At 45.0% G+C, this 26,832-nt stretch overlaps 1 protein-coding gene across 1 annotated transcript in view; it reads right to left on the bottom strand.

The window, feature by feature from the left end:
- Positions 1-651: 651 nt before the first annotated feature.
- Positions 652-26,832, bottom strand: part of SCIMP (SLP adaptor and CSK interacting membrane protein) — a 291,084-nt gene continuing 264,903 nt past the window's right edge. Inside the window, exon 5 of the mRNA XM_069614606.1 lies at positions 652-8,536. Coding sequence (XP_069470707.1) covers positions 8,370-8,536 — 167 coding nt within the window. The 3' untranslated portion in view covers positions 652-8,369. The remainder of the gene's footprint in view (positions 8,537-26,832) is intronic.

Raw genomic sequence — 26,832 nt, 5'->3', positions numbered from 1 at the left:
TAATGACTCCTCCTAAGATCTATAAGGGTTTTAGCACATAGTGGTTATGTTATGTTATGTTATGTTATGTTATGTTATGTTATGTTATGTTATGTTAAAGGTACTTATATAGCGCACCGTCACCAACGGAATTGGTCCCCAGGCGCTATGGCGGATCTGTAAACGAGAAGGTGGGAAAGGTTAGTAAGGTGAAGAGGCAGTAGGATAGTAAGAGGGGTGGTATACTGTTGGCAGCTTCAACTCGGTGGACACCGGGTGCTGAGTTTTGGTGCAAGTATTGGATCTATGTCAGTCCGCGTGTGCTGTTGGTGCAGCTTATGTGTTGCGGTGTGGTGAAGTGTGTGCAGCTTGTTGTGCGAGAAATGGTTGTGTGTGAGTTTTTCAGTGATATAAGTATGCGGAGAGTTTGAGCTTATGTTGTTAGTGGGTTGTATGAGATGTAACATGCTGGCCTACATAGTTCTGTCTAAGTGTGGCACATGCTAACATTCACAATCCCATCTAGCTACGGCGCAGGCTAATGTTCGCAATTCTAAGTGTGGCACATCCTGACATTCAAGTTCCATCTAATGAAAATATAGGTTCTGGAACTCTGGTGGTGAACTATAATAACTACATGTGTTTAAAAGTAAAGTACATAGACGAAATGTGTTTGTACATTCAATGTGATTTTATTTTTTAATATATAAATAAAACCTTGACTTTATAAGGTAAACATTTAAACTGTAAATTTGTTGAACTGCAACGGTTTGAACATGCGCATGCTTTATGCATTATGTAAAGGTTAAAGATTTCTCTATACTAAAGTGTAAGCATCGGGCCATGTTTTAACTTTCACTTTGGCACTTTAAAATGGATGTTGCAGTGATAAAAATCCTCCCAGAGCGGGAGTGTCGTTTTGAAGGAAATACTTTATTGCTAGGAAATTGCACAGCTGTTTCTTAATTGCAGAGAAACGTGGTCTGTTGTTTCCCAGTCTGATTCTGAAGTCAGGATGCTTGGAATGCAGTCATTTCCAGAAGTTATTGACTGCATTCGAAGTATTCTGACTGGCTGAGAGGAGATCAATAATGACCTCCGTGTGCTTATCAGTAATATATCAGACAGCACATGATAAAGCTGTTTTTATATACATATTTACATTGCATGGCACATATTTACAATCTAGACACAGGACAATAAAGCGATTAGAACAGAATTCAAAATCTCTTTTCAAAAGAAATATGCATTTTCACAACTTCCCTGCAGTCTTGATTTCGCATTCGCCTGTGTGATTTTAAGTTTGATTTTGGAGAAAATGCACGTTGCAGACTTTGGAACTGGCACTTAAGGTTCCACACCTGACCATATAGCTTTGATTCTGGGCAAATGTCTGCATTTGCATCTGCCTGAGACTTCTTCTCTGTCCGGGATGTCAGCACTTAGTAGCAGGATGAACACCAGCCTTAAGAACATTCAGTTAAGGGGCCGGGCCATCAACCTGCACGCATCAAGAGCAAAGCAGTGTGTGGTGTGGTGCTGTGCTACACAAGTCTCCTTATGCAATCAGGCCCGGCACATTTTGGTTATATCATAAACAGGATCTTTATCAATGCCTAACTTTTTTAAGTGCATGATTAACCTTTTAGAATTCTATGGCCGTCCAACATTGATTTTTGTAGAACAGGTATTGTACTTAGATTGTTCATTCTTTACAGAAAATCATATAAGTTAGTGATGACCACGCTAGTATTCAGTATGCATCGATTAGATACAGTTGGGGAGCAACTCATGTTGCCGCTGTGTAACAGAGCCTTTCATGGCTACGTCGCTGGTTGGAGTCTGAGCTTATCAAAAGTCTCCTTCTCAAATGCCTGCAGAGTATGGAACTGCTGTCTCCAGCATGTAATGTGCCAGCATATAATGAGCTTATCAAATGTCTCCTTCTCAAATGCCTACAGAGCATGGAACTGCTGTCTCTGGCATGTAATGAGCTTATCAAAAGTCTCCTTCTCAAATGCCCGCAGAGTATGGAACTGCTGTCTCTTGCATGTAATGAGCTCATCAAAAGTCTCCTTCTCAAATGCCCACAGAGTATGGAACTGCTGTCTCCGGCATGTAATGAGCTTATTAAACGTCTCCTTCTCAAATGCCCGCAGAGTATGGAACTGCTGTCTCCGGCATGTAATGAGCTTATTAAACGTCTCCTTCTCAAATGCCCGCAGAGTATGGAACTGCTGTCTCCAGCATGCAATGAGCTTATTAAACGTCTCCTTCTCAAATTCCCTCAGAGTTTGGAACTGCTGTCTCCAGCATGTAATGAGCTCATCAAAAGTCTCCTTCTCAAATGCCCGCAGAGTATGGAACTGCTGTCTCCAGCATGTAATGAGCTTATCAAAAGTCTCCTTCTCAAATGCCTGCAGAGTATGGAACTGCTGTCTCCAGCATGTAATGCGCCAGCATATAATGAGCTTATCAAATGTCTCCTCAAATGCCTACAGAGCATGGAACTGCTGTCTCCAGCATGCAATGAGCTTATTAAAAGTCTCCTTCTCAAATGCCTGCAGAGTATGCAACTGCTGTCTCCAGCATGTAATGTGCCAGCATATAATGAGCTTATCAAATGTCTCCTTCTCAAATGCCTACATAGCATGGAACTGCTGTCTCTAGCATGTAATGAGCTTATCAAATGTCTCCTTCTCAAATGCCTGCAGAGTATGGAACTGCTGTCTCCGGCATGTAATGAGCTTATTAAACGTCTCCTTCTCAAATGCCCTCAGAGTTTGCAACTGCTCTCTCCAGCATGTAATGAGCCAGCATATAATGAGTTTATCAAATGTCTCCTTCTCAAATGCCTGCAGAGCATGAAACTGCTGTCTTCAGCATGCAACGAGCTTATTAAAAGTCTCCTTCACAAATGCCTGCAGAGTATGCAACTGTTGTCTCCAGCATGTAATGAGCTTATCAAAAGCCTCCTTGTTAAATGCCTGGAGAGTATGGAACTGCTGTCTCCAGCATGAAATGAGCTTTTTAAAAGTCTCCTTCTCAAATGCCCTCAAGTATGGAACTGCTGTCTCTGGCATGTAATGAGCTTATCAAATGTCTCCTTCTCAAATGGCTGCAGAGTATGGAACTGCTGTCTCCGGCATGTAATGAGCTTATTAAATGTCTCCTTCTCAAATGCCCTCAGAGTTTGCAACTGCTCTCTCCAGCATGTAATGAGCCAGCATATAATGAGTTTATCAAATGTCTCCTTCTGAAATGCCTGCAGAGCATGAAACTGCTGTCTTCAGCATTCAATGCGCTTATTAAAAGTCTCCTTCACAAATGCCTGCAGCGTATGCAACTGTTGTCTCCAGCATGTAATGAGCTTATTAAAAGCCTCCTTGTCAAATGCCTGCAGAGTATGGAACTGCTGTCTCTGGCATGTAATGAGCTTATTAAACGTCTCCTTCTCAAATGCCCTCAGAGTTTGCAACTGCTCTCTCCAGCATGTAATGAGCCAGCATATAATGAGTTTATCAAATGTCTCCTTCTCAAATGCCTGCAGAGCATGAAACTGCTGTCTTCAGCATGCAACGAGCTTATTAAAAGTATCCTTCACAAATGCCTGCAGAGTATGCAACTGTTGTCTCCAGCATGTAATGAGCTTATTAAAAGCCTCCTTGTCAAATGCCTGCAGAGTATGGAATTTCTGTCTCCAGCATGCAATGAGCTTTTTAAAAGTCTCCTTCTCAAATGCCTGCAGAGTATGGAACTGCTGTCTCCAGCATGCAATGAGCTTTTTCAAAGTCGCCTTCTCAAATGCCTGCAGAGTATGGAACTGCTGTCTCCAGCATGCAATGAGCTTATCAAAAGTCTCTTTCTAAAATGCCTGCACAGCATGGAACTGCTGTCTCTAGCATGTAATGAGCCAGCATGTAATGAGCTTATTAAATGTCTCCTTCTCAAATTCCTGCAGAGCATGGACCTGCTGTCCCCAGCATGTAATGAGCTTATCAAAAGTCTCCTTCTCAAATGCCCGCAGAGTATGGAACTGCTGTCTCCAGCATGTAATGATATGATATGATATGGCATTTATAATGCACCTATACACAAGTGTTTCAAGGCGCGATGATGCAAGGGAGGAGGAACCGAAGGAAGAAAGAGACAACCATCTTACTAAGGCAGGTGACATTGAGATTGTGCAAGTGCAGGGGAGGGTGGAAGGCGAAAAGTGCAGGGGGAAGGGGAGGGGGCAGTGCAGTACATGGGATCGACAGTTAAAAAAAAAAACAGTAGGTTAAAAGTGCGGCCAGCTGGTTGCAAGTGCAAGGGTAAGTGCAGACATCAAGTATCAAGTGCTGGTAGGGGACTGTAGGGATACAGAAAACAGCCCCCATGTGTAGGGACTGCCAGGGAGGCAGTGCAGGTGTGCAACTGGCAGGGGAGGGGACCTGGGCCTGAGATCAGAGGGTAGCCAGATGACCAGTGCAGTTTCAGCCAGGAGTTCAGCAGGGCAGAGGAGGAGAGAAAGCAGAAGCAAAGAGGAAGGTGTTGACGTGCTTCGGGAACCGGAGATGGTTCTCCTCAAGTTTCAGAGAGGCAGGGAGGCGGTTCCAGAGGGAGGCCCAGAGCCGAAGAAAGAGATCTACCACCAACTCAGTGCTTGGAGAAGCGACTGACCCTGAGGAAGTTGGAGGCGGATGAGCGAAGAGCTCAAGAAGGAAGAAGGCAGAGGGTTTTGAACTTAATCCTGGCAGCCACTGGGAGCCAGTGCAGAGATTTCAGTCCTGGAGAGATACGATCCTTGGGCTTGAGGCCAAGGACAAATCTCGCAGTCCTGTTCTGGATGAGTTGCACAGGGCAGAGTGTAGAAGCAGGCAGATTTAGAAAGAGGCTGTTTCAGTAGTCCAGCCTAGAGAGAACCAGAGCTCTGGAGACAGTGATCTTCTGGGGGAAGGTGAGGAAAGGAAGAATTCTTGTGAGGAGGTGCAGCTGGTAGTGGGACTTTTAGAGACGTCAGAGATGTGAGGAGCGAAGGAGAGAGTGGAGTAGAAAATGACCCTGAGGTTTTTAGCCTCACAAGTGGGAGCAGGAAGAGGGCCAAAAGAGGCCGGCCACAGAGCGACAGGAAAGGAGGGAGCAGGTGTGCCGGTGAGGAGAATATAAGTCTTACTGGCATTCAGGCAGAGATCATTGGCGGCACACCACTCCTGGATAGCGGAAAGACAGTCAGAGGTTAGAGAAGTAGAAGAGATGGCAGAAGGGAGTCTGAAAAGGAGCTGAGTGTCATCTGCATAGCACTGAACATTGGGGCAGAGAGCGGCAATGCGGTGGGCAAGAAGTGCCAGGTATAGGTGAACAGCTAGGGAGAGAGGTTAGACCCCTTGGGAACAACACAGGTAGAGATAGAGATAGAGGAGAGGAAGGACCCAAGTTGGACCTGCAAGGTCCAACTTGGGTTGAGCTTTTTAAAAGTCTCCTTCTCAAATGCCTGAAGAGTATGGAACTGCTGTTTATTCCAACACAAAATCTGTTTGGAAAATGTCTCTTCAAGGAATGCTTGAGGAGTTTGATTCCTGTGTCAATTGTATAATGGTTTTATAGCATGTCTCTTTCTAGCATGCTTGAAGAGTTGGACTCCTGTGTCCATCACAAAATAACTTTTATCAAATGTCTCTTTGTCAAATGGTTGGAAATTGGACTCCTGTCTCCAGCACATAGTAGGCTCAGCAAATGCCTCCTTCTCCAATGCTTAATGACTTAGAGCCTCATTAAAAGTGTGCCGGTGGGGATAAAATGCTGGTAAATCTGGCTTTGGCATTATTTCTGGATAGGCACACTTCAAGTTTGCCGGTGGGGGCCACGGACCCCTCGGCAGGCCTGACCTGCGGGGAATTCAGGCCCCTACCAGCAAATAAATGTCAGAATCACTGGCACCACTACTAACAGTGCTGTGAATTCCGGAAATCCCATCGCATGGAGTCCGATGGGACTCCATTGGAATGGGAACTTACCGGCTCTCTGCCGCCCGTAATATCCCGGTAATACCGGGATATCAGGCAGTGGAGACAGTTAGGCAGCTTTGCTGGTATCTTGCCGGAATTACCGGTGGGATACTGGCAAACCTATAATTAGGGCCTTAGACTCCTTTTTCTGGCACATAATGGGCTTATCAAATGCTCTCTGGGAATCAGAACTCGCATCCTAGCATACAGAGTATTCACACAGCAAATGACTTGATTTTTGCATTTGTATTTATTGTAGAAAGCAGAAGATATATTTGCTCAGTAAATAGCTTTTTCACTTCGTTCTGAGGACTTGTTATCCCAGCATGCAGCATTCTCACGCTGCTCATTTTGCTCTTGGAGTTAGGACTCTGTATCCCAGTGTATAGCTCTTTCTAACAGTAAATGTCTTTCTCAGGTTGCCATGGGTTTTCGGACTCAGTAACCAAGCACGTATGATCGTGTGTGCTGTCAAGGCCTCCTTCAGCTGGCCTAATATGCAGGTTTACTCTGTGGACTACCAAACTGGAGCCTCACTTGCTCTTTCTCAACTTCCCATCTTTGCTTCCTCCATTTCCTAGACAGATACCTCTCTCTCTCTCTCTCTCTCTCTCTCTCTCTCTTTCCCTCTCTCATTGTTCGCTCTCCTGGCATCACAGGTAGGAGGAGCCTGTCTCCTTAGACTAACTTGCTAGGCTACAACCGTTATGACTCCTGATCAGCTCTCTCTAGCCATCAGCCTTCCTCTGTTCCCTTTCAATTAAACAGGGGTTCTTTTCTTGCTGTCCTCTGTGCTGACTGGTTCCGTGCCAGACATCCAGCCGGCGCGCCTCGCTCCTTCGATCCCCCCTCCCACCCCGGTGGTTCTAGCAGTTTGACAGCACTCCCTGGATTCCCATTTTATTCAATGATGGTGCACCCTATTCCCTCCACGTTATTTTTTTCAACCAGCCACGGGCTAGACCACCAATCCACGACCAGAGACAACTGACTCGTTAGAGAGGTTCGATGTGCCTAATGGCGACCCATCCCACATGGCATGGCATTAATTATGCATGACTGAAAGTGGAATAACTGTCTCTTGATTTTCCTTCCTTTATAAATTTAAAATAGATTAAACCAATGTCGCACTTCTTAAATATAGAGTAACCTTACAAAAAATAACACGGATGTGTTTCCATTGGTGATTGACGCCCCTACAAGAATATCAGGGTATTTCTCCAACAGGCCAGTGCATCTCAAAGTCGTTTTACGATTTCGGCAAAGTCACTTCCTGGCACAGGCTTGTGGGTAAATGTCCTAATTTCTCAACAAACCTGTCCATCTATTTTCAATCCATACTCGGTGCTTTACTGCTTCTAGCAACAGCTTTTGGAGACATATATATATAAATATGCAAGCAATCCATGTAACCAAAGGTGTCCTATGTTATCGGTTCCACTGCCAAGCTTTTTAACTGCCATGTACTTCCAAGAAAGAAACCGTCACTGTAACACTCACAAAATTGCCACGCCTGTCGACTCTGAGCATTCAGTTTGAAGAACTCAACTCTCAGCATTCTGAGAGGGGTTGAGTCATATTGGCGGCGGAGAAGGTGGTAGGGGGTGCCCAATGCTTTGGGACACAGGAACTTTGAGCTTCGTTGCTCTCAGACTAGCAGATTTCAGGAGTACAGCTCCACCTGAAAAATAGCTGAATGTTAGTTCTGTACAGAAAAACATAATGGCTCACGCAATCCATGTGAGTATGTTTACATACTGTCCTAAGTGGAAAAGAAAATGGCCACTTGTCATGTGACGTCTTGATTATTTTCATGCCTCACAAATCAGAGTTTGGTGTAGCTATTGATTATGGGATTGGTAGATTTTGATGCTAATGTCTTAAATATGCAAATGTCGTGTTGTTTCATTGTGCTTTTTGTTAGCATTAAGGCCCTTTAAAGGGGCTTACAAGTTGGGCAGCCAAGGCAATGGTGACACAGGGAAATAAAGTAACTTGCCCAGAATACAGAATTTGGTCTAGTGTGGAAGCTGGAATTTGAATCCAAGTCTTGTTTTAGACCACATCCTTACACATAAGAACAAACTTCACAGGGACTGAATTTTAAGGAGGACATTTTTGTGGTAGGTTCCTCCGGGATAGGAGGATAGTTCAGTACAGTTATTGATCACAATCCCATGCTCAGCTATCCACCAGAGTCATTCTGTGAAGTATACAGCAGTGTTTCTTTTGGTGTGTGAAAGTCTCCAATGGTCCACGAAACAGCCGTCAGAAATACATCTCTCCAGTCCATAACTGGTGGAAACGAGATAGGGAAAGTCCAGTCTTGACTAGAGGAACATCTAGTTCAGTGAAAGAGCATTCACTTGCCTTACAATTCCACAGACAGGCCTGCGTGCCCTACGGACAAGGAATCACGCCATAGTGGAATGTGCTAGGAGGTATTATGGCATCGTCGTAGATGTTCTCCCCATTTTCATACACAACGTCAATATATCCAGAACTTGATGGGCGGGTGGTCTCCTGCAAATAGTCTTCCACTTCAACAAAACGTTCATTTTGGACATCTGAAAAAAACAGAGAAAGATCAATTGAAGGCCTTGCTTTACTAAATAACCCCCTCCCCATGTAGGCAGTACCAATTAGTCAAGGGAAAACTAGTTTGGGCGAAATTCGAACTACCTGACTTTTGGGAAGTAGTGCATGTTGCCTTCCCTGCAGACCCCTATAACATGCCCCACAACTCTGCTGGCACTTGGCAGGCGGGACATGTAAACCTTTGGTCGATTCTAGCGCTTTCACGATGGAAATATGACACATATTTCATATTACAAGCACACTAGAAACAGTCACTTTTTTATTTTGAGAGTCGGAGCACAGAAAAATAAAAGAAAACTAATATGGGAAAAAAGCATTTGCTATTTTTAGCACATGGGCACCTAAATAAAATGTTAAACAAGCACATACGAAAATTGAAAAAGCATACAACTTCTTTTACCTGAAGGCTGCATCAGCGGGTATATTTTTGCCAAAAAGGGAAATTAGGTAAGTGGTTTTGGGGGAAGATGAGAGTATAATTTGGGCAGGAGGGTGGTCTGAATCTGGGGACAGGGGAAGATAGAAAGTTCATCTCTTATCCTAGTGACCTGTACATATTTGCCAGTCATCGGTATTTTCAAAGAAGTGACCCACAACCCTTCATTGGTTGCTTGGGGGGATCTGAGCATGTTTATTGCAAATGCACACCCTTTTGGAACATTCAAAGGTTACTTGGGGGATCTAAGCGTGCTTAGTGTAAATGCACACCCTTTTATAACACCCAGGGGTTTACTTGGGAGAATCTGAGCATGCTTAGTGTAAATGCACACCCTTTTATAACACCCAGGGGTTTACTTGGGAGAATCTGAGCATGCTTATTATAATTGGTTTCTTATAACGCGCTTAATACTGTTGACTTGCTTCCAAGACAAGCGCATTGCCAATGAGCTATACTACCTATGTCATTGTCAATCCACACCCTTTTAGAACCATCATGGGTCACTTGGGGGAGCTTGCGCATGCTTATTGTCAATCATCTCCCTTTTAGAACATTGATAGGTAACTTGGGAGGGATCTAAGCATGTCTATTGTGAATTAATTCACTTGTAGAACATTCATGGGTCACTTGAGGGGATCTGAACATGTGTTATTGCTGTTCTGCACCCTTTTAGAACCTTCATGGGTCGCTTGGGGGGATCTGAACATGTTTATTGTCAGTCCACTCCCTTTTAGAACTTTCATGTGTTATTGTCAATCTATACCCTTGGAAAACATTCATGGGTCGCTTCGGGGATGTAAACATGCTTGGTGTAAATCCACACACTTTTATAATATTCATTGGTCACTTGGAGCGATCGGAGCATGCATATTGTCAAGCCTCTCCATTTTAGTTCCTTCATGTGTTGGTTGGGGGGATCTGAACTTGCTTATTGTCAATCCACATTCTTTTAAAGCATTAATTGATTGCATGGGGGCTCTGAGCATGATTGCCTATTGTCAATCCACTGCCGTTTAGAAGATGTATGGGTTGCTTGGGGGATCTAGGTATGTGTAGTGTAAATCCACACACTTTTATAATATGCCTGTGTCAATCGACATTCCTGTTAGAACATGTGTGGGTCACTTGGGGAGATCTGGGAATGTGTATTGTCAATACATACCTTTTAAGAGCATTCAGGGGTTGCTTGGGGAATCTAAGCATGCTTGGTGTCAATCCACACACTTTCATATGATTCATGGATTTACTTAGGAGTATGCGAGTTTGCTTATTGTCAATCCACTCCCTTTGAGAACATTCAGGGGTCGCTTGCAGGGGGTCTAAACATGCTTATTCTGAACCCACATAATTTAAAAACATTCGTGGGCCATTTGGGGGGCATCGGAGCATGTGTATTGTCAATGAACTAACTTTTAGAAAATGGATGGATCACTTGGGGGAATGAGCATCTTCATTGTCAATCCACTGCCATTCAGAGTCTTCAAGGTTCGCTCTTAGCATACTTATTGTTAATCCCTGCCCTTTTAGAACATTCATGGATCACTTTAGGGGGGAATCCAAGCATGCATATTTACAATTCACTCATGCTTAGAACATTCATCGGTCGTTTGCGGGTACCTGGCCATGCTTATTGTCAATCCAAATCATTTTAGAACATTCATTGATCACTTGCGGTGTTCTAAGCATGGTTATTGTCAGTCCACTCCGCTTAGACCCGTCAAGGGTCACCTGGGGTGGATCTGAAAATATTTATTGTCAATCCATACTCTTTTAGAACATTCAGGGGTTGCTTGGGGAAACTAAGCATGCTGGTGTAAATGTAGACACTTTTATAACAATCAGGTGTTTGCTTGAGAGGTATCTGAGCATGCCTATTGTCAATTCACCTCCTATTAGAACATCCATGGGTCGCTTGGGGGGAATCTGAGAATGCTTGCTGTGAATTCACTCCCTTTTAGTACTTTCATGGATCGCTTCGGGGGGGGGGGGGATCTAGACATGCTTATTGCCAATCCACACCCCATTAGATCATGTCAGGGTCATTTGGTGGGAATCTCAGGATTCTTATTGTCAATTCACTCACTTTTAGAAGATGTATGGGTGACGTGGGGGAATCTGAGCACGTTTATTGTCGATCCACACCTTTTTAGAAAATTCATGGATAATTTAGGGGTAATATGAGCAGTCTTATTGTCAATTCACTCCCTTTTCGAACCTTCATGGTTCACTTGGGGGGAATCTGAGCACGCTTCCGTTCAATCCACACATGTTTACAACATTCAGGGGTTGCTTGGGAGGAATCTGAGTGTGTCCATTGTCAATCCACACCCTTTTAGAGCCTTCATAGGTCGCCTGGTGAGATCTGAGCATGCCTATTTTCATTGCACACTCTTTTAGGACATTTTCGGAACACTTGGGGGGATCTGAGCAGGATTATTGTCCATTCAGGCTCTTTTAGAACATTCATGGGTCGCTTGGTGGGATCTGAGCATGCTTATTGTTAATCCACCCTTTTAGAATCTTCATGGATCATTTGGGCGGCCTGAGCATGCTTGCTGTGAATTCATTCCCTTTTAGTACTTTTATGGATTGCTTGTGGGGATCTGAGCTTGCGAATTGTCAATCCGCTCCTTTTTAGAACTGTCATAGATACCTTGGGGGGAATCCTAGACTGCTCATTGTCAACACACTGCCTTTTAGAAAATTAATGGTTCACTTGAGAATATCTGGGGGTGGCTATTGTCAATCCACGCCCATTAAGAACCTTCAAGGGTCGCTTGGGATCAGTGGCGGCTGGTGACTTTGGAAGGTGGTGGGGTGTAAATTTCTCCTGGCGAATTTGTGAGCATGCAAGAGCAGCGAGCGAGCCCAACCCACATCATGGGTAGTGCAGGGGTCACCCCCGCGAAAATATTTGAAAAATGGCTTCCAAAATGTGAAATTTACTGTCCAAACCCACAGAAATATGACATAAAAGCATTAGGTTTTACATACCAATGGTGGTACATTGTTCTTACGTGTGTAAGTGTGATGGTGTACAGCAGCTTGTATTGAGAATAGCTGGTACTGTGGTGTAGCATATCCAGGAATTATAGAAAATATAATTTTGTCACTGTAACTGGCATTCATATGCATCAAAAGAAATTCTTATGAAGTCAATGCACTGTGCATGAATAGAAAACTCATGTGTTTACAACACTCATCCCAAACATAAAGCCTGCAATCCACAGCCTCAAATACAAATACGGTATTTGAGGCTTTGCTAGGTATTTGAAACATAGACAGAAGATTGCATTTCCGCAGGGCCAACTCAGTCCTCCAGCCACCCGATTGCATTTTACAATGGTTAGAAGCGTGAAGAATCTGGCATGGAGCGCAGTGCTATATAACAATGTGACGTTACATATTAACTTGTCAGCTAACATTTAGCACAAGTTTTTCTTTTGTATATAAGGGATGGGCCAGTCATATCAAGTCACATCTATTCCAACTGCTAAAACACATACTGGCAAATGGCCCATTCCACCGCCACACCTTCCCCCTAGATGGCTACCTCAGGAAGGGCACATTCAAAATAATGGTGTGTATGCACATCATTTTCGATGGACTTATAATGTGAAGCATGTATGATTAATTAATATGCGATTACAAAATAGTACTCACTGCATAAAATAAATGATAAAGCACATCGACAAAATTGATTCATCAAGCATTGCAGATTTTAAGGTTCGTATTTGAACCGCGTACGTGCATCAAGGGGACGCATGTTAAGCACTAGCTGGAAGGAGCCCTTTTTTATGTGTGATAGATCCTGGGAATTGTTTTCAGCGCCTGTCATCGTAACTTTTACAGCACTTCATTTCAGAGTGGGACTGCCATGGTCACATGAAATTAAAACACGCAGACAAGCTTTTTCTTGTCATCAAAAGGGCCCTAGAAATAATTTTCAAAGTGGCCCCATATTACACATTTCCAGCAAGCCCAACAATGTTCCCATGGGAAAATTTGGAAAGACAACACAAAAGAGGCCCAGGGTGCAGAGGTCTACTGGGAAATCTACGCCGTTCCCTAAAGGCCAGTCCACCCCTGAGTAGTTAATGAAAAGATTACTTGGGTTCTGACCTGAATGTGAGGGTGCCCAGGGATTCTGTAATTATGAGGGGAGGGACGCGTGACTCTGTTTAGATTCCGCGCCTCAAATGATGCTGTCATTATCCACACAAAGGTACAGAGCGAATCGTGCAGGCCTTAGCACAGGGAGTGCGCAGGGAACAGCTTCCACGCTGTCTAATTACCTGCCAGCATGGTCGGACTGGGCAATACAATTGTCTCGGGAAGCAATGAAAAAGTGGCCCACAGTTGTAAATGGCTATTCATTCCTTTTGTGGCACTGTTTGAATAGTACCCAAGGGGGAGCTTTTGGATAAAATGTGATGCAAATTGTGCATTCTAAAGAATATTTATTCAGCAAAACTGGTCAAAACTATGAGCCGCATAGTGAAGCAACTCGTTAAACTGGCGCACATTGGCAAAAAAGTAGCCAAAAAAGTGTCCCACTTTGACAAAAAAAACTGGCCCACACCAGCATTTTGTGTTTTTGGTTCACCATGGGCCTATTGCCCTATAGGCCAGTACGAGCCTGCCTGCCAGGGACACGCCATCAAGGTCAACCGGTGGCTGCCAGGTCGCACGTGCATCATAAAAACTGGTGACAATGCAAAGGGCGTAATGAAAGTGAAGCTGCATTTTAAGTGCCTGATTAATGGGACAAAGCGGGCGCGTTTCGACCAATCAGCCGGAATGTTGATGATAACCACCCACCACAAGGGTATTCAGGCCTACAGTAATGTGACTGTCTAAAATAATGTGCATCCAAGTGAACAGTGTGAACCTGAGTATGTATGTGAAACAGATGGCCTTACTAAGCCTTATAGGCCCTGGGGAGGACCGTTATTGTAATATAATGACTAGCCCACACGTGGAGGATTGGTCATCAGCTTGTCTCATTAAGCTTCCCCCCAGGTGATACACTTTGTGAAAAGCGCTTTTCACAAAGTGTATCTCATTAAGCTTCCCCCCAGGTGATACACTTTGTGAAAAGCGCTTTTCACAAAGTGTATCGCCTGGGGGGAAGCTTAATGAGACAAGCTGTAACTGTGGTGCAGCCGTGCAGGACGTTTCAATCCAGATGCCTGCCTAGTGCTCGTCTGCAGATCCCCTGGGTTACACCCCCCCTCCTACCTGCAGAGCTTCCACGGCGGGCCTGGACGACTTGGACGACTTCCTCCCCATTTCCACCACAGAGGCAGGACGGAGCGAGAAATCCATGTCTCTATAGAGCCGTCCTTGAAATGTTATGTGCGTAGCCCCCAGCACTAACCAACAGAGTTTGTCGGGATTTGGGGGCAAAAACAATGCGCCAGAAAAGTTTCACCAGATGGCGTCACCACACGCATGCGCTCAGCCACACAGTCATCATGAATGTCATTGGCTGACAAGGAGCCAATGGCATTCCAGTATTGTTGCTGTGCCGATTTCCAAGGAGGTCCTGACAACTTGTCAGTGACAAGTGCGCTGTTTGCGCACAGAATAAAACTGGTGGGGCCACCCCTCTAGCGCTCCGCCAGCATCTACATTGCCAGGGTGTTACGTAGAGTGCGTGGAGCTGCGAGCTCCATGCACTCTAGTGGAAGAATTTGCGTAAAAAGGGACGCGCCCCTCTGCAGCAGGCCCAGCCAGCCACGAAGACGGCAGAGAGCCTGGGAGCAGCCTATTGTTTATTTATTTATCGTTCTCATTTCACATCACGCAGCGCTGCTAAAAAAGCATGCAGATTACTTTTCGAGTTTGAAAAAAAATGTGAAAGTTACGTGATTTGATTTGAACTTCTGTTCTCTCACTTCTCTGCATACTACGTGCTTCCCCTGGGGGGGGGGCGGCGCCCCCCCGCCCTATGTAAGCGGCCGCCACTGCTTGGGATATCTGAACATGCATATGTTCAATTCACTAACTTTAGAACATTCATGGGTCACCCGGGGGTTTATCTGAACATGCATATTTTCAATCCAGACCCATTTAGAACATGTATTGGTCACTTGGGAGTAATCTGAGCATGTTTATTGTCAATCCACCACCTTTTACAACATTCATGGGTCTCTTGGGGGATAAAGCATGATCACTGTCAACCCATACCCTTTTAGAACATTCATGGGTCTCTTGGGGGATAAAGCATGATTACTGTCAATCCATACCCTTTTAGAACATTCATGGGTCTCTTGGGGGATAAAGCATGATTACTGTCAATCCATACCCTTTTAGAACATTCATGGGTCTCTTGGGGGATAAAGCATGATTACTGTCAATCCATACCCTTTTAGAACATTCATGGGTCTCTTGGGGGATAAAGCATGATTACTGTCAATCCACCGCCTTTTAGAACATTCATGGGTCTCTTGGGGGATAAAGCATGATTACTGTCAATCCATACCCTTTTAGAACATTCATGGGTCTCTTGGGGGATAAAGCATGATTACTGTCAATCCACCGCCTTTTAGAACATTCATGGGTCTCTTGGGGGATAAAGCATGATTACTGTCAATCCATACCCTTTTAGAACATTCATGGGTCTCTTGGGGGATAAAGCATGATTACGGTCAATCCTCCGCCTTTTAGAACATTCATGGGTCTCTTGGGGGATAAAGCATGATTACTGTCAATCCATACCCTTTTAGAACATTCATGGGTCTCTTGGGGGATAAAGCATGATTACTGTCAATCCATACCCTTTTAGAACATTCATGGGTCTCTTGGGGGATAAAGCATGATTACTATCAATCCACCGCCTTTTAGAACATTCATGAGTCTCTTGGGGGATAAAGCATGATTACTGTCAATCCATACCCTTTTAGAACATTCATGGGTCTCTTTGGGGATAAAGCATGATTACTGTCAATCCATACCCTTTTAGAACATTCATGGGTCTCTTGGGGGATAAAGCATGATTACTGTCAATCCACCGCCTTTTAGAACATTCATGGGTCTCTTGGGGGATAAAGCATGATTACTGTCAATCCATACCCTTTTAGAACATTCATGGGTCTCTTGGGGGATAAAGCATGATTACTGTCAATCCACCGCCTTTTAGAACATTCATGGGTCTCTTGGGGGATAAAGCATGATTACTGTCAATCCATACCCTTTTAGAACATTCATGGGTCTCTTGGGGGATAAAGCATGATTACGGTCAATCCTCCGCCTTTTAGAACATTCATGGGTCTCTTGGGGGATAAAGCATGATTACTGTCAATCCATACCCTTTTAGAACATTCATGGGTCTCTTGGGGGATAAAGCATGGTTACTGTCAATGCATACCCTTTGACAACATTCATGGGTCTCTTGGGGGATAAAGCATGATTACTGTCAATCCATACCCTGTTAGAACATTCATGGGTCTCTTGGGGGATAAAGCATGATTACTGTCAATGCATACCCTTTTACAACATTCCTGGGTCTCTTGGGGGATAAAGCATGATTACTGTCAATCCATACCCTTTTAGAACATTCATGGGTCTCTTGGGGGATAAAGCATGATTACTGTCAATCCATACCCTTTTAGAACATTCATGGGTCGCTTGGGGGATAAAGCATGATTACTGTCAATCCATACCCTTTTAGAACATTCATGGGTCTCTTGGGGGATAAAGCATGATTACTGTCAATCCATACCCTTTTAGAACATTCATGGATTGATTGGGTGAACTAAGCATGTTTAGTGTAAATCCACCCACTTTCATAGTATTCATGGATTTACTTGGAGGTGGGGGAGGGTGTCTAAGTATGCTCATTGTCAATTCACTCCTTTTTAGAACATTCATGGGTCATGTGGGGGTATGTGACCATCCGCACACTTTTACAACATTCATGAGTCCGTTGGGGTAAATCGGAGTGTGCCTATTGTCAACTCACTCCCTTTTATTGCCTTCATGGTTTGCTTGGGGGATATGAGCATGCTCATTGACAAGCCACACTCTTTCAGAACATTCATAGATCGCTGGGGGGGAGGGGGAATCTGATCATGCTTATTGTCAATTCACTACATTTTAGAGCATTCTTGTGTCACTTGTGGGTTTATCTTAGCATTCTGACTGTCAGTCCACACCCGTTTACAACACAACATTCATGGATCGCTTGGGGGGGAACTGATCATGCCTACTGTCAATCCATACCCTTTGGGAACATTTCTGGTTCTCCTGGGGGTTTTATGAATGCTTGGTGTCAGTCCACACCCTTTGGAACACTCATGTATCCTTTAGGGGGGATATAATACTGTTTTTGTCAATCCACACCTATTTATAACATTCATCGGTCAGTTGGGGGGATCGGAGCACATGTATTGTAAATCCATACCCTTTTAGAACATTCATGGATTGCTTGGGGAATCTAAGCAAGCTTGTTGTAAATCCAGACACGTTTCAACTATCATGGGTTTACTCGAGGGGCATCTGAGTGTGCGAATTGTCAATCCACTCTCTTTTAGAACCTGCATGGTCGATTGGGAAAACCTGAGCATGTTTATTCCCGCTCTCTGAAACACTTGTGTATGAGCGCGATATAAGTAAAATATCATATCATATCATAACATCGGGGGCGGAGGGTAGTTGAGCATGCCTATTGTCAATCCACACCCTTTTATAACATTCATGGGCGGTGTGAGAAACCAAAGGGTGTCTCACTTACTAGTCCCTGGGGATCTCTCTCTCTCAGGTGGCCAGAGCACGGCCATTGCCTTTTAATCCAGACCCTGGGGGTGGACCAGTGCGGGAGGATTACCTGGGTGGGAGATCTTTGGGGAGTGGGGGTGAGACAGCCGAGGGTGAGACGCAGTATTCCCCTTTTTCCCGTACCTATACACCATCCTATTTAGTAGGATTCTCCAATGTCCTGACTTCCTCCCCCCTTTCTACACAAACACTATCCCATTTGATAATAAACCGCAATAATGTCAACATGCAAGAATGGTGCTTTTTTTGTGGGGATATTACCATATGGAATCTGTGGGGGAAACCCCTGCCACCCCCATATTTTTTTAAGGGAGCAGGGGAAACCCCTGCAACCCCTGCTCCCATTTACCCCATAAATTATCCCCATAAATAATGTTGCCTATGCCGTTTCCCAGCTACTATATGTATGGCGACATTATTTATGGGGATAATATTACCTGATACCCACAAAGACTGGGCCGAGGAAGAGGGCGACTGATAGGAAAGTGGCTAACATGTACATCTCGTTGGACATGTCCCGCTAATTAGGTCAGGCAAAGTCAGGCACTTGACAGTAATTACATGAATCTGATACCCATTAGCTCCCCCACACAGATAAAAGGCGGAACATAGAGAAAGATTCTGAGCAAGGTGAGACATGAGAACGAGCAGATCTTCCAGGGCGAAGGCGGACCCACTGGAACAGGACACCTGATCGAGGGACCAGAGCAAGGGATAGGGGAACCTGCAAGAGGTTGTTGCCTTTAGGAAACGATGAAGGAGACGCAGAGAAAGCCAAATCGCAGGCAAGAAGAAACCTGCATTGTGTGTCAAGGATGGCGGCGACCCTACCGGGTGAATGACAGAGTTGAGGAGGCGAGGCCAAGCCTCTGGTATCAATCTTGACTCGTGAATCAAAGCCGCAGAAACAAGAAAGGAGTGTACACAACTACTCAGTTAGTGAAAGAAATGAAAGGCTGATTTGTGTCAAGGAAAGATTGATGCTGCAACAGTGCATCAAACGATTGAAGGTGGTGCACGTGCTGATTAGGTGCGAAAGAAAGCAAACCAGTAATTAACTTTTAAGTTGCTGATAACAGTAAAGTCAATGATACATAGTAGCAGAGTGGTCCTGAACCCCGGGACCTGGGGCCCTTTAAGACGAGGTAGCAATACTTAGAGATGGATGGGGATGCAGAACTTACTCATACCTCAATAATCAAACATACTGAGGAAGTTGGAAAAACTTAGTACTGTTGTATTAACAATGATCTAAAACGGGAGTTACAACGGACATCAATGGACATCGCACAGCATAGTCTCAACACATTTCATAAAAAAGCATTCATATATAGCAAAGATTTGTCACTACTGACGTCATACTACGTGACAAACTAAGAAAACCTACTTGGGGGTGTGAGAGGCTTAAAGGGAACATCTAGGTATACCTTCCATACTGACGGGGTTGTGATTGGGTCTCTAAGATCAGGTGGACAACTAAACCCATCCCAAGTGCAAGTCGTCTTCCGTGTCATACTAATACTCAACACCTTATTGGTTATACAAACTATAGGACTCCTTGATACGTGGCCCTTTATAATTGGTTGGCACGCTTGTACTTTTCTGGAATATTCCAATTGCCAGCAGCATGCAAGCTGGTTTCCCTAGGTGCTGGGGGGGGGTTGGCCTTGCCATGCCTCCCCACCCAATTATCCCAACATCTATCATCGCTCCTGCAGTCTGGCATTCAATTAGGCTTTGCACTTGGCCTTGCAGAAGCTTGCTATGCCTGAGAATAAAAGGGAGTGTAGCATGGTCTTATCTTCTGGTTTTGGTGTAGCTCAACCCAAAGTCTATATCGTTCTAATCATGTGACTGGAGACCACGTTTTCGAGCTCTTCATTGCATATAATACTATTAAATGATTAACCCTTGGCACTTTTAGTGTTTTTCCATTTCACCTCGAAAAGAAGTTTGTTTCTTTCTCACGTTCATGTAGCTTCTTGACAGACAACCAGGCTCACGGTCACCTTGACTCTTGGTGCTGGGCCAGCCAGCCTCTCTTGAATTCTCCTTCTCCGGCAGCTATTTTCAATTGCGGCAGATTCAAGCCCTTTCCATTCACAGGGTTCAAGTTTGCTAAAGTGTATTGTAAAACATCTAGATTCTATACATTCCTATGTATATACAGTGGTGCATCGCCTGCATCTATTCACTACATAGCTAGCCTCAGGATTACTTTGTCTATTTGCGTTACAGCATCTGTACAAGTGTGAAATGACTTTGCATTATCATCCATGTTTCTTCGCATGAGCATCTTCATTTCGATCCCAAAATGTTGCTTATCTTCGACACCTGCTCTTCTGATCTTATATAATGTTTATGTTCCTTCTTCATTTGTGTCTTTTCTGGGTGTGTCAGCTCTGTTTCGCGTGATGTCACCAGTCTTCTTTCTCATTTATTTTCATAGTTCTTCCGGGACTCTGTCCAGAAGACCATTGTTTCTTTGTGAATGCACATAGGGTTTTCTCAATGCATACCTTGTCTCAAGAATTCTTTGAGGCATTGGCGTCCCCAATGCTACTGCACATGTCGTAATTTACGGTTTGCAGCATATAGGCAACATGGTGCAGAGCTTCTTGTAGGGGTTTTTGGCTCTTCCTCTACAGTCCGGCGAAAGGAAGTAGCCCACTCGAAAGTCTCCACAAAATGTTTTTTGTCTCATTATAAGCGGCAAAGTGAACAAACTCTGAAATGCGTAATGGTCAAGATTAACCCAGACGAAAGGGGGAGTTAAAAGGTGATTGCTTGAAGTGGAAGGTTTCTTAGAACTTTTCTGACTATGGTATAGAACTACCAACACCAAGGAACATTGTGGCAAATAACATTAAGGAAGAGTGAAAGCGTAGACCTCTGAACGCACACTCCAAAGTAAATACAAACCGCTAGGGAATAAAGAAAAGAGATAGTTTTGCAAGCATAACAAAGTTTCATATAATGTAAATGCCAGCAAAGAACTCTGCTGCCCAAAAGCGCTCTGCTAAAAATTACACGGACAGCACACTAAAAAGGCTAAATGCATTATCAGTGGCAAAATCGTATACAGTAGATATTCATGAAGCTGGTTGGTGCAGACACATACGAGCCAGCTCCATACAAGATGGTAGGTGCTAATTGGCAGTTCCTTCTCAGTCAATCTTGGTGCACGTGGGTCAGCTGGGCTCATCCTTGCGGTGAAGGTCAGGGCGAGCATTAGAAATACTCTATCTAATCTATGCTAAACAACAGGAACTAGTTATTCATTCATTATGACAGGCACCTGGACATCATATGAAAGGGTTGTCTGAGAGAATGGGGGATACAATACAGTTATGTTGACCCCCACATTCAGGGCTTCATTAATACTGCAGTTCCCGCACACAAAGCTTCCCCCGGGGGATTGATCTCTAATTTATCCTCCCTGGTACCTCATGTTACAGAAGACGTGTGTTGCTATTGGGAAGATATACAGTCGTGCAAGTTTGCAGATCTGTGGTGGTCATTTTAGAGAGGTTATGGCCTAGGGGTCGGGCCAGTGGATAGTGGTTGGCTTCGCCCTGTTTGGGTGGGGGTCAGAAGCCTACTGGCAGTTTAGTGGAGATGGATGGGTGTATCGCAGGGCCTGGTGCTGTCTCACGCTCTGTGCCGGGCACATTCCTGAATGTGATCCTAGACATTTGCAACAATGGAGGGAGAGAAGGTAAATGGACTTCAGTGGGAACAGGGCTCATGCAGAGCTGGCCTTGTGTGCTGATGGCTTGGTACCGCTGTATGAACTCGGGATGCCAGCACTGCAGTTCTCAGTATGTCCGTTCTGGGCTTAATAGAGAATGGAGTGTCGGGGCAGGGGAATGGCTAGTGCTATTCACCTATTTCTATGCGCTATCAGGCTTTTATACGCACCCTGGAGGTGGGGTATGCTCCCCCTTGTCTTTGTATGGAATTCACCTAATTCGGATGCGCCTAGGGGGGTGGGATAGGATCATTTCCATCCCAACAAGAGCTAAAGTGAAAGTCGAAGTGGTCCTGCGGAAGTCTATGGTAAAAGCCTTGCACGCACATTCGAAAGTCTTCGACATCAGTGAAAGGCCTGAGCCCGACTGAGGCAGACCGGAAGCATGATATAAGTGAGGGGAAGGGAACCCCTAAAGAATGTCAAGGAAGTTTGGGCAAGGGAACCCCTGCAAGTGCTGTGATTACAAGGTCGGAGCCTAGCTGAGGGAGACCTACGTGAACTATTGATGCTTTGTAATAGTTCAAGTAAGGTTTTACCAGACATCTGTTCCGGGTCCTGCAAAGGGAATCTCGTAATCAGCGCTCCCGTAATGAAGGGTGCTGGTCCCGTACCGGCACCCTTCATTACGGGACTGCAAGGGTCGTAATGAGGCCGTAGAACTGTATTATCTTTATTATTTGATGGTAGAGACTACTCCCATCTTAGCTATAAGGCAAAGTAGGAGTTTTTCCAAACCCCACAAATTGAATAAAGTTTTTGAAACGTGTAACTCTTGTGTCAGTGTCATACTTGTGATACCATGCCTCCCTTACAGTGGCTTGAGGGGAATGTGAGCATGCTTGCTTATTCTCAATCCACTCCCTTTTAAAACATTCATGGGGCACTCGGGAGGGTATCTGAGCATTGTTATTCTCAATCCACACCCTTTTAGAACATCCATGGATCACTTGGGGGTTATCTGGGCATCCTATTGTCAATCCACACGCTTTTAGAACATGTGTGGTTCTCCTGGGGAATGTAAGCATGCTTGGTGTAAATCCACACACTTTTGTGACATTCATGGATTTACTTTGGGGGGTATCTGAGCATGCTCATTGTCAATCCACTCCCTTATACAACCTACACGGGTGCTTGAGGGGTATCTGAGCATGCTTATTGTCAATCCACCCCCTTTACAACCTACACGGGTTGCTTGAGGGGTATCTGAGCATGCTTATTGTCAATCCACTCCCTTATAGAACCTACACGGGTTGCCTGAGGGGTATCTGAGCATGCTTATTGTCAATCCACTCCCTTATAGAACCTACACGGGTTGCCTGAGGGGTATCTGAGCATGCTTATTGTCAATCCACTCCCTTATAGAACCTACACGGGTTGCCTGAGGGGTATCTGAGCATGCTTATTGTCAATCCACTCCCTTATAGAACCTACACGGGTTGCCTGAGGGGTATCTGACCATGCTTATTGTCAATCCACTCCCTTATAGAACCTACACGGGTGCTTGAGGAGTATCTGAGCATGCTTATTGTCAATCCACTCCCTTATAGAACCTACACGGGTTGCTTGAGGGGTATCTGAGCATGCTTATTGTCAATCCACTCCCTTATAGAACCTACACGGGTGCTTGAGGGGTATCTGAGCATGCTTATTGTCAATCCACTCCCTTATAGAACCTACACGGGTTGCCTGAGGGGTATCTGAGCATGCTTATCGTCAATCCAATCCACTCCCTTATAGGACCTACACGGGTTGCTTGAGGGGTATCTGAGCATGCTTATCGTCAATCCAATCCACTCCCTTATAGGACCTACACGGGTTGCCTGAGGGGTATCTGAGCATGCTTATTGTCAATCCACTCCCTTATAGAACCTACACGGGTTGCCTGAGGGGTATCTGACCATGCTTATTGTCAATCCACTCCCTTATAGAACCTACACGGGTTGCTTGAGGGGTATCTGAGCATGCTTATTGTCAATCCACTCCCTTATAGAACCTACACGGGTTGCCTGAGGGGTATCTGACCATGCTTATTGTCAATCCACTCCCTTATAGAACCAACACGGGTTGCCTGAGGGGTATCTAACCATGCTTATTGTCAATCCACTCCCTTATAGAACCTACACGGGTGCTTGAGGAGTATCTGAGCATGCTTATTGTCAATCCACTCCCTTATAGAACCTACACGGGTTGCTTGAGGGGTATCTGAGCATGCTTATTGTCAATCCACTCCCTTATAGAACCTACACGGGTGCTTGAGGGGTATCTGAGCATGCTTATTGTCAATCCACTCCCTTATAGAACCTACACGGGTTGCTTGAGGGGTATCTGAGCATGCTTATTGTCAATCCAATCCACTCCCTTATAGGACCTACACGGGTTGCCTGAGGGGTATCTGAGCATGCTTATTGTCAATCCACTCCCTTATAGAACCTACACGGGTTGCCTGAGGGGTATCTGACCATGCTTATTGTCAATCCACTCCCTTATAGAACCTACACGGGTTGCTTGAGGGGTATCTGAGCATGCTTATTGTCAATCCACTCCCTTATAGAACCTACACGGGTTGCCTGAGGGGTATCTGACCATGCTTATTGTCAATCCACTCCCTTATAGAACCAACACGGGTTGCCTGAGGGGTATCTAACCATGCTTATTGTCAATCCACTCCCTTATAGAACCTACACGGGTGCTTGAGGAGTATCTGAGCATGCTTATTGTCAATCCACTCCCTTATAGAACCTACACGGGTTGCTTGAGGGGTATCTGAGCATGCTTATTGTCAATCCACTCCCTTATAGAACCTACACGGGTGCTTGAGGGGTATCTGAGCATGCTTATTGTCAATCCACTCCCTTATAGAACCTACACGGGTTGCTTGAGGGGTATCTGAGCATGCTTATTGTCAATCCAATCCACTCCCTTATAGAACCTACACGGGTGCTTGAGGGGTATCTGAGCATGCTTATTGTCAATCCACTCCCTTATAGAACCTACACGGGTTGCTTGAGGGGTATCTGAGCATGCTTATTGTCAATCCACTCCCTTATAGAACCTACACAGGTGCTTGAGGGGTATCTGAGCATGCTTATTGTCAATCCACTCCCTTATAGAACCTACACGGGTTGCTTGAGGGGTATCTGAGCATGCTTATTGTCAATCCACTCCCTTATAGAACCTACACGGGTTGCTTGAGGGGTATCTGAGCATGCTTATTGTCAATCCACACTCTTTTGAAACATTCATGGATCTGTTAGGGGGATCGGAGCACATGTATTTTCAATCCCTGCCCCTTTAGAATGTGCAAGGTTTGCTTGGGAAATCTAAGCATGCTTTTTGTAAATCCAGACACTTTTATAACTATCATGGGTTTAATTGAGGGATATCTGAGCATGCTTATTGTCAATACACATCCTTTTGGAACCTTCATGGGAGACTTGGGGGATCTGAGCGTGATTATCCTCAATACACTCCCTTTAAGAACATTCATGGGACGCATGGCGACAATCTGAGAATGCTTATTGTCAATCCAATCCATTTGAAAACATTCATGGATCGATTGGGTGGATCTGAACACGATTATTCTCATTCGACTCTCTTTTGGAACCTTCAAAGGTCACTTTGGGGATTTAAGCATGAGTAGTGAAAATCTACACACTTTTATCGCGTTCTTTGGTTATGTTGTGGGCGTTATCTGAGCATGCTTATTGTCAATCCACAACTTTTAAGAACATTTTTGGATCACCTGGGGGCAATTCATCATGCCTAGTGTCAATCCATACCCTTTTAGAACATGTGTGGTTCAGCTGGGGGATTTAAGCATGTGAAGTGTAAACTCACATACTTTTATATTTAAGCATGTGAAGTGTAAACTCACATACTTTTATGACATTATTTGGTTTACTTGGGGGGGTGGGGGGTCTGAGCGTGCTTATGGTCAATCCACACCCTTTAAGAACATTCACGGGTCGCTTGGGAGGGATATGAACATGTGTATTGACAATCAACACACTTTTGCAACATTCATGGGTTCCTCATTGAATACTCTTGATGCCCATTACCATGGCATGTTTTCATGGGCATCAAGAGTAAAGCAATAGAATGCAAACATGGTTCATGTTTCCTTTACTCTTGATGCCCAATGTGTTATTATGTGGCAAGACTAGCCTACGCTGATGGCACATTCTGGATATATGTTTTACTGTGCCACAGTATGAAGTATATCCATACCTGCCCACCAACGTAGGCAAGTCTTGCCACGTATGAACAAAATGGGCATCAAGAGTAAAGGAAACACGAAGCATGTTTGCATTACTATTGATACCTATTAAAACATGCAGTTTCATGTCCCGAAATACACCCCCTCACCCTCGCTGTGTCCTGGCATACCCCCCTAATCACTGTCAGGGTGAAGGGGGTATGCCAGTACATGGCATCGCAGCCTCACTTCTCACCCCTCCTCCCCCAGCGGAACCCTAGGCCTGCCGCTTACTAACCGCTGGGAAGGGAGGGACACCCCCCGGAGGGACAAGGTGCTTAATCAGAGCTGGGTCAGTCTCTGGCACACACACTTGCATTCATACACATGGATTCATCGGTTTCTCTCTTTCAAACATGCATTCATTCATGCCTTCATTTCCCCATTCACTCGCGCACAGTTACAGATACAAACACTTGCATGGACGCAAAAACATACATACATACATACAATAGAAAAACATTCTCCTTACTTGCATCCCCGGTCCCGATGCCATCGCCCATAGAGGCCCTCTGGCTGCTGCTCAGCATTAACAGGAACCAGGAAGTAGAGCGTACTTCTTGGTTCCTGAGGGCAAGTGTGGATAGTCAGAGCATCTCCATAATTCCTCCCACAGAGGCATACGCGTGCTGAGAGGTGCAGGAGTTCCCCTACGCACATTTATACCTGCAGTTCCTCAGCCTGCTTCCCCAGTAGGCCCTGCAAGGCCAGGGAAGCAAAACTCCCTTGTATCCCGCTCAATGTTGTGTCCCGATCCCGGGTCACCGGAGCGGGACACGCAGTTACCAGGATCACCTGGTTAGTCAGTTCAGTTAGGCTGCGAGCACGTAGCAGAGCGGACCGCAGGGGACACCATTAGCGCTCTGGAGCATCAGACCATATACCAGTGCTGGGGGCACCCAGCCAACATCGTAGGACAGGGAGCACCCTATCAGCCCATTGTCACACAGGCTCCTACATGGCCTGGTGGCACCCAGGCCAACACGTGACACAGTGACAGAGTTGCCATGCAGGGGCGCCCGCACCTTCAAGCAGA

The sequence above is a fragment of the Ambystoma mexicanum genome, chromosome 9 (genome assembly GCF_040938575.1).
Source record: "Ambystoma mexicanum isolate Mex_15411 chromosome 9, UKY_AmexF1_1, whole genome shotgun sequence".
In the NCBI taxonomy this organism is placed as follows: domain Eukaryota; kingdom Metazoa; phylum Chordata; class Amphibia; order Caudata; family Ambystomatidae; genus Ambystoma; species Ambystoma mexicanum.
This window is presented reverse-complemented; position numbering and strand designations above follow the sequence as displayed.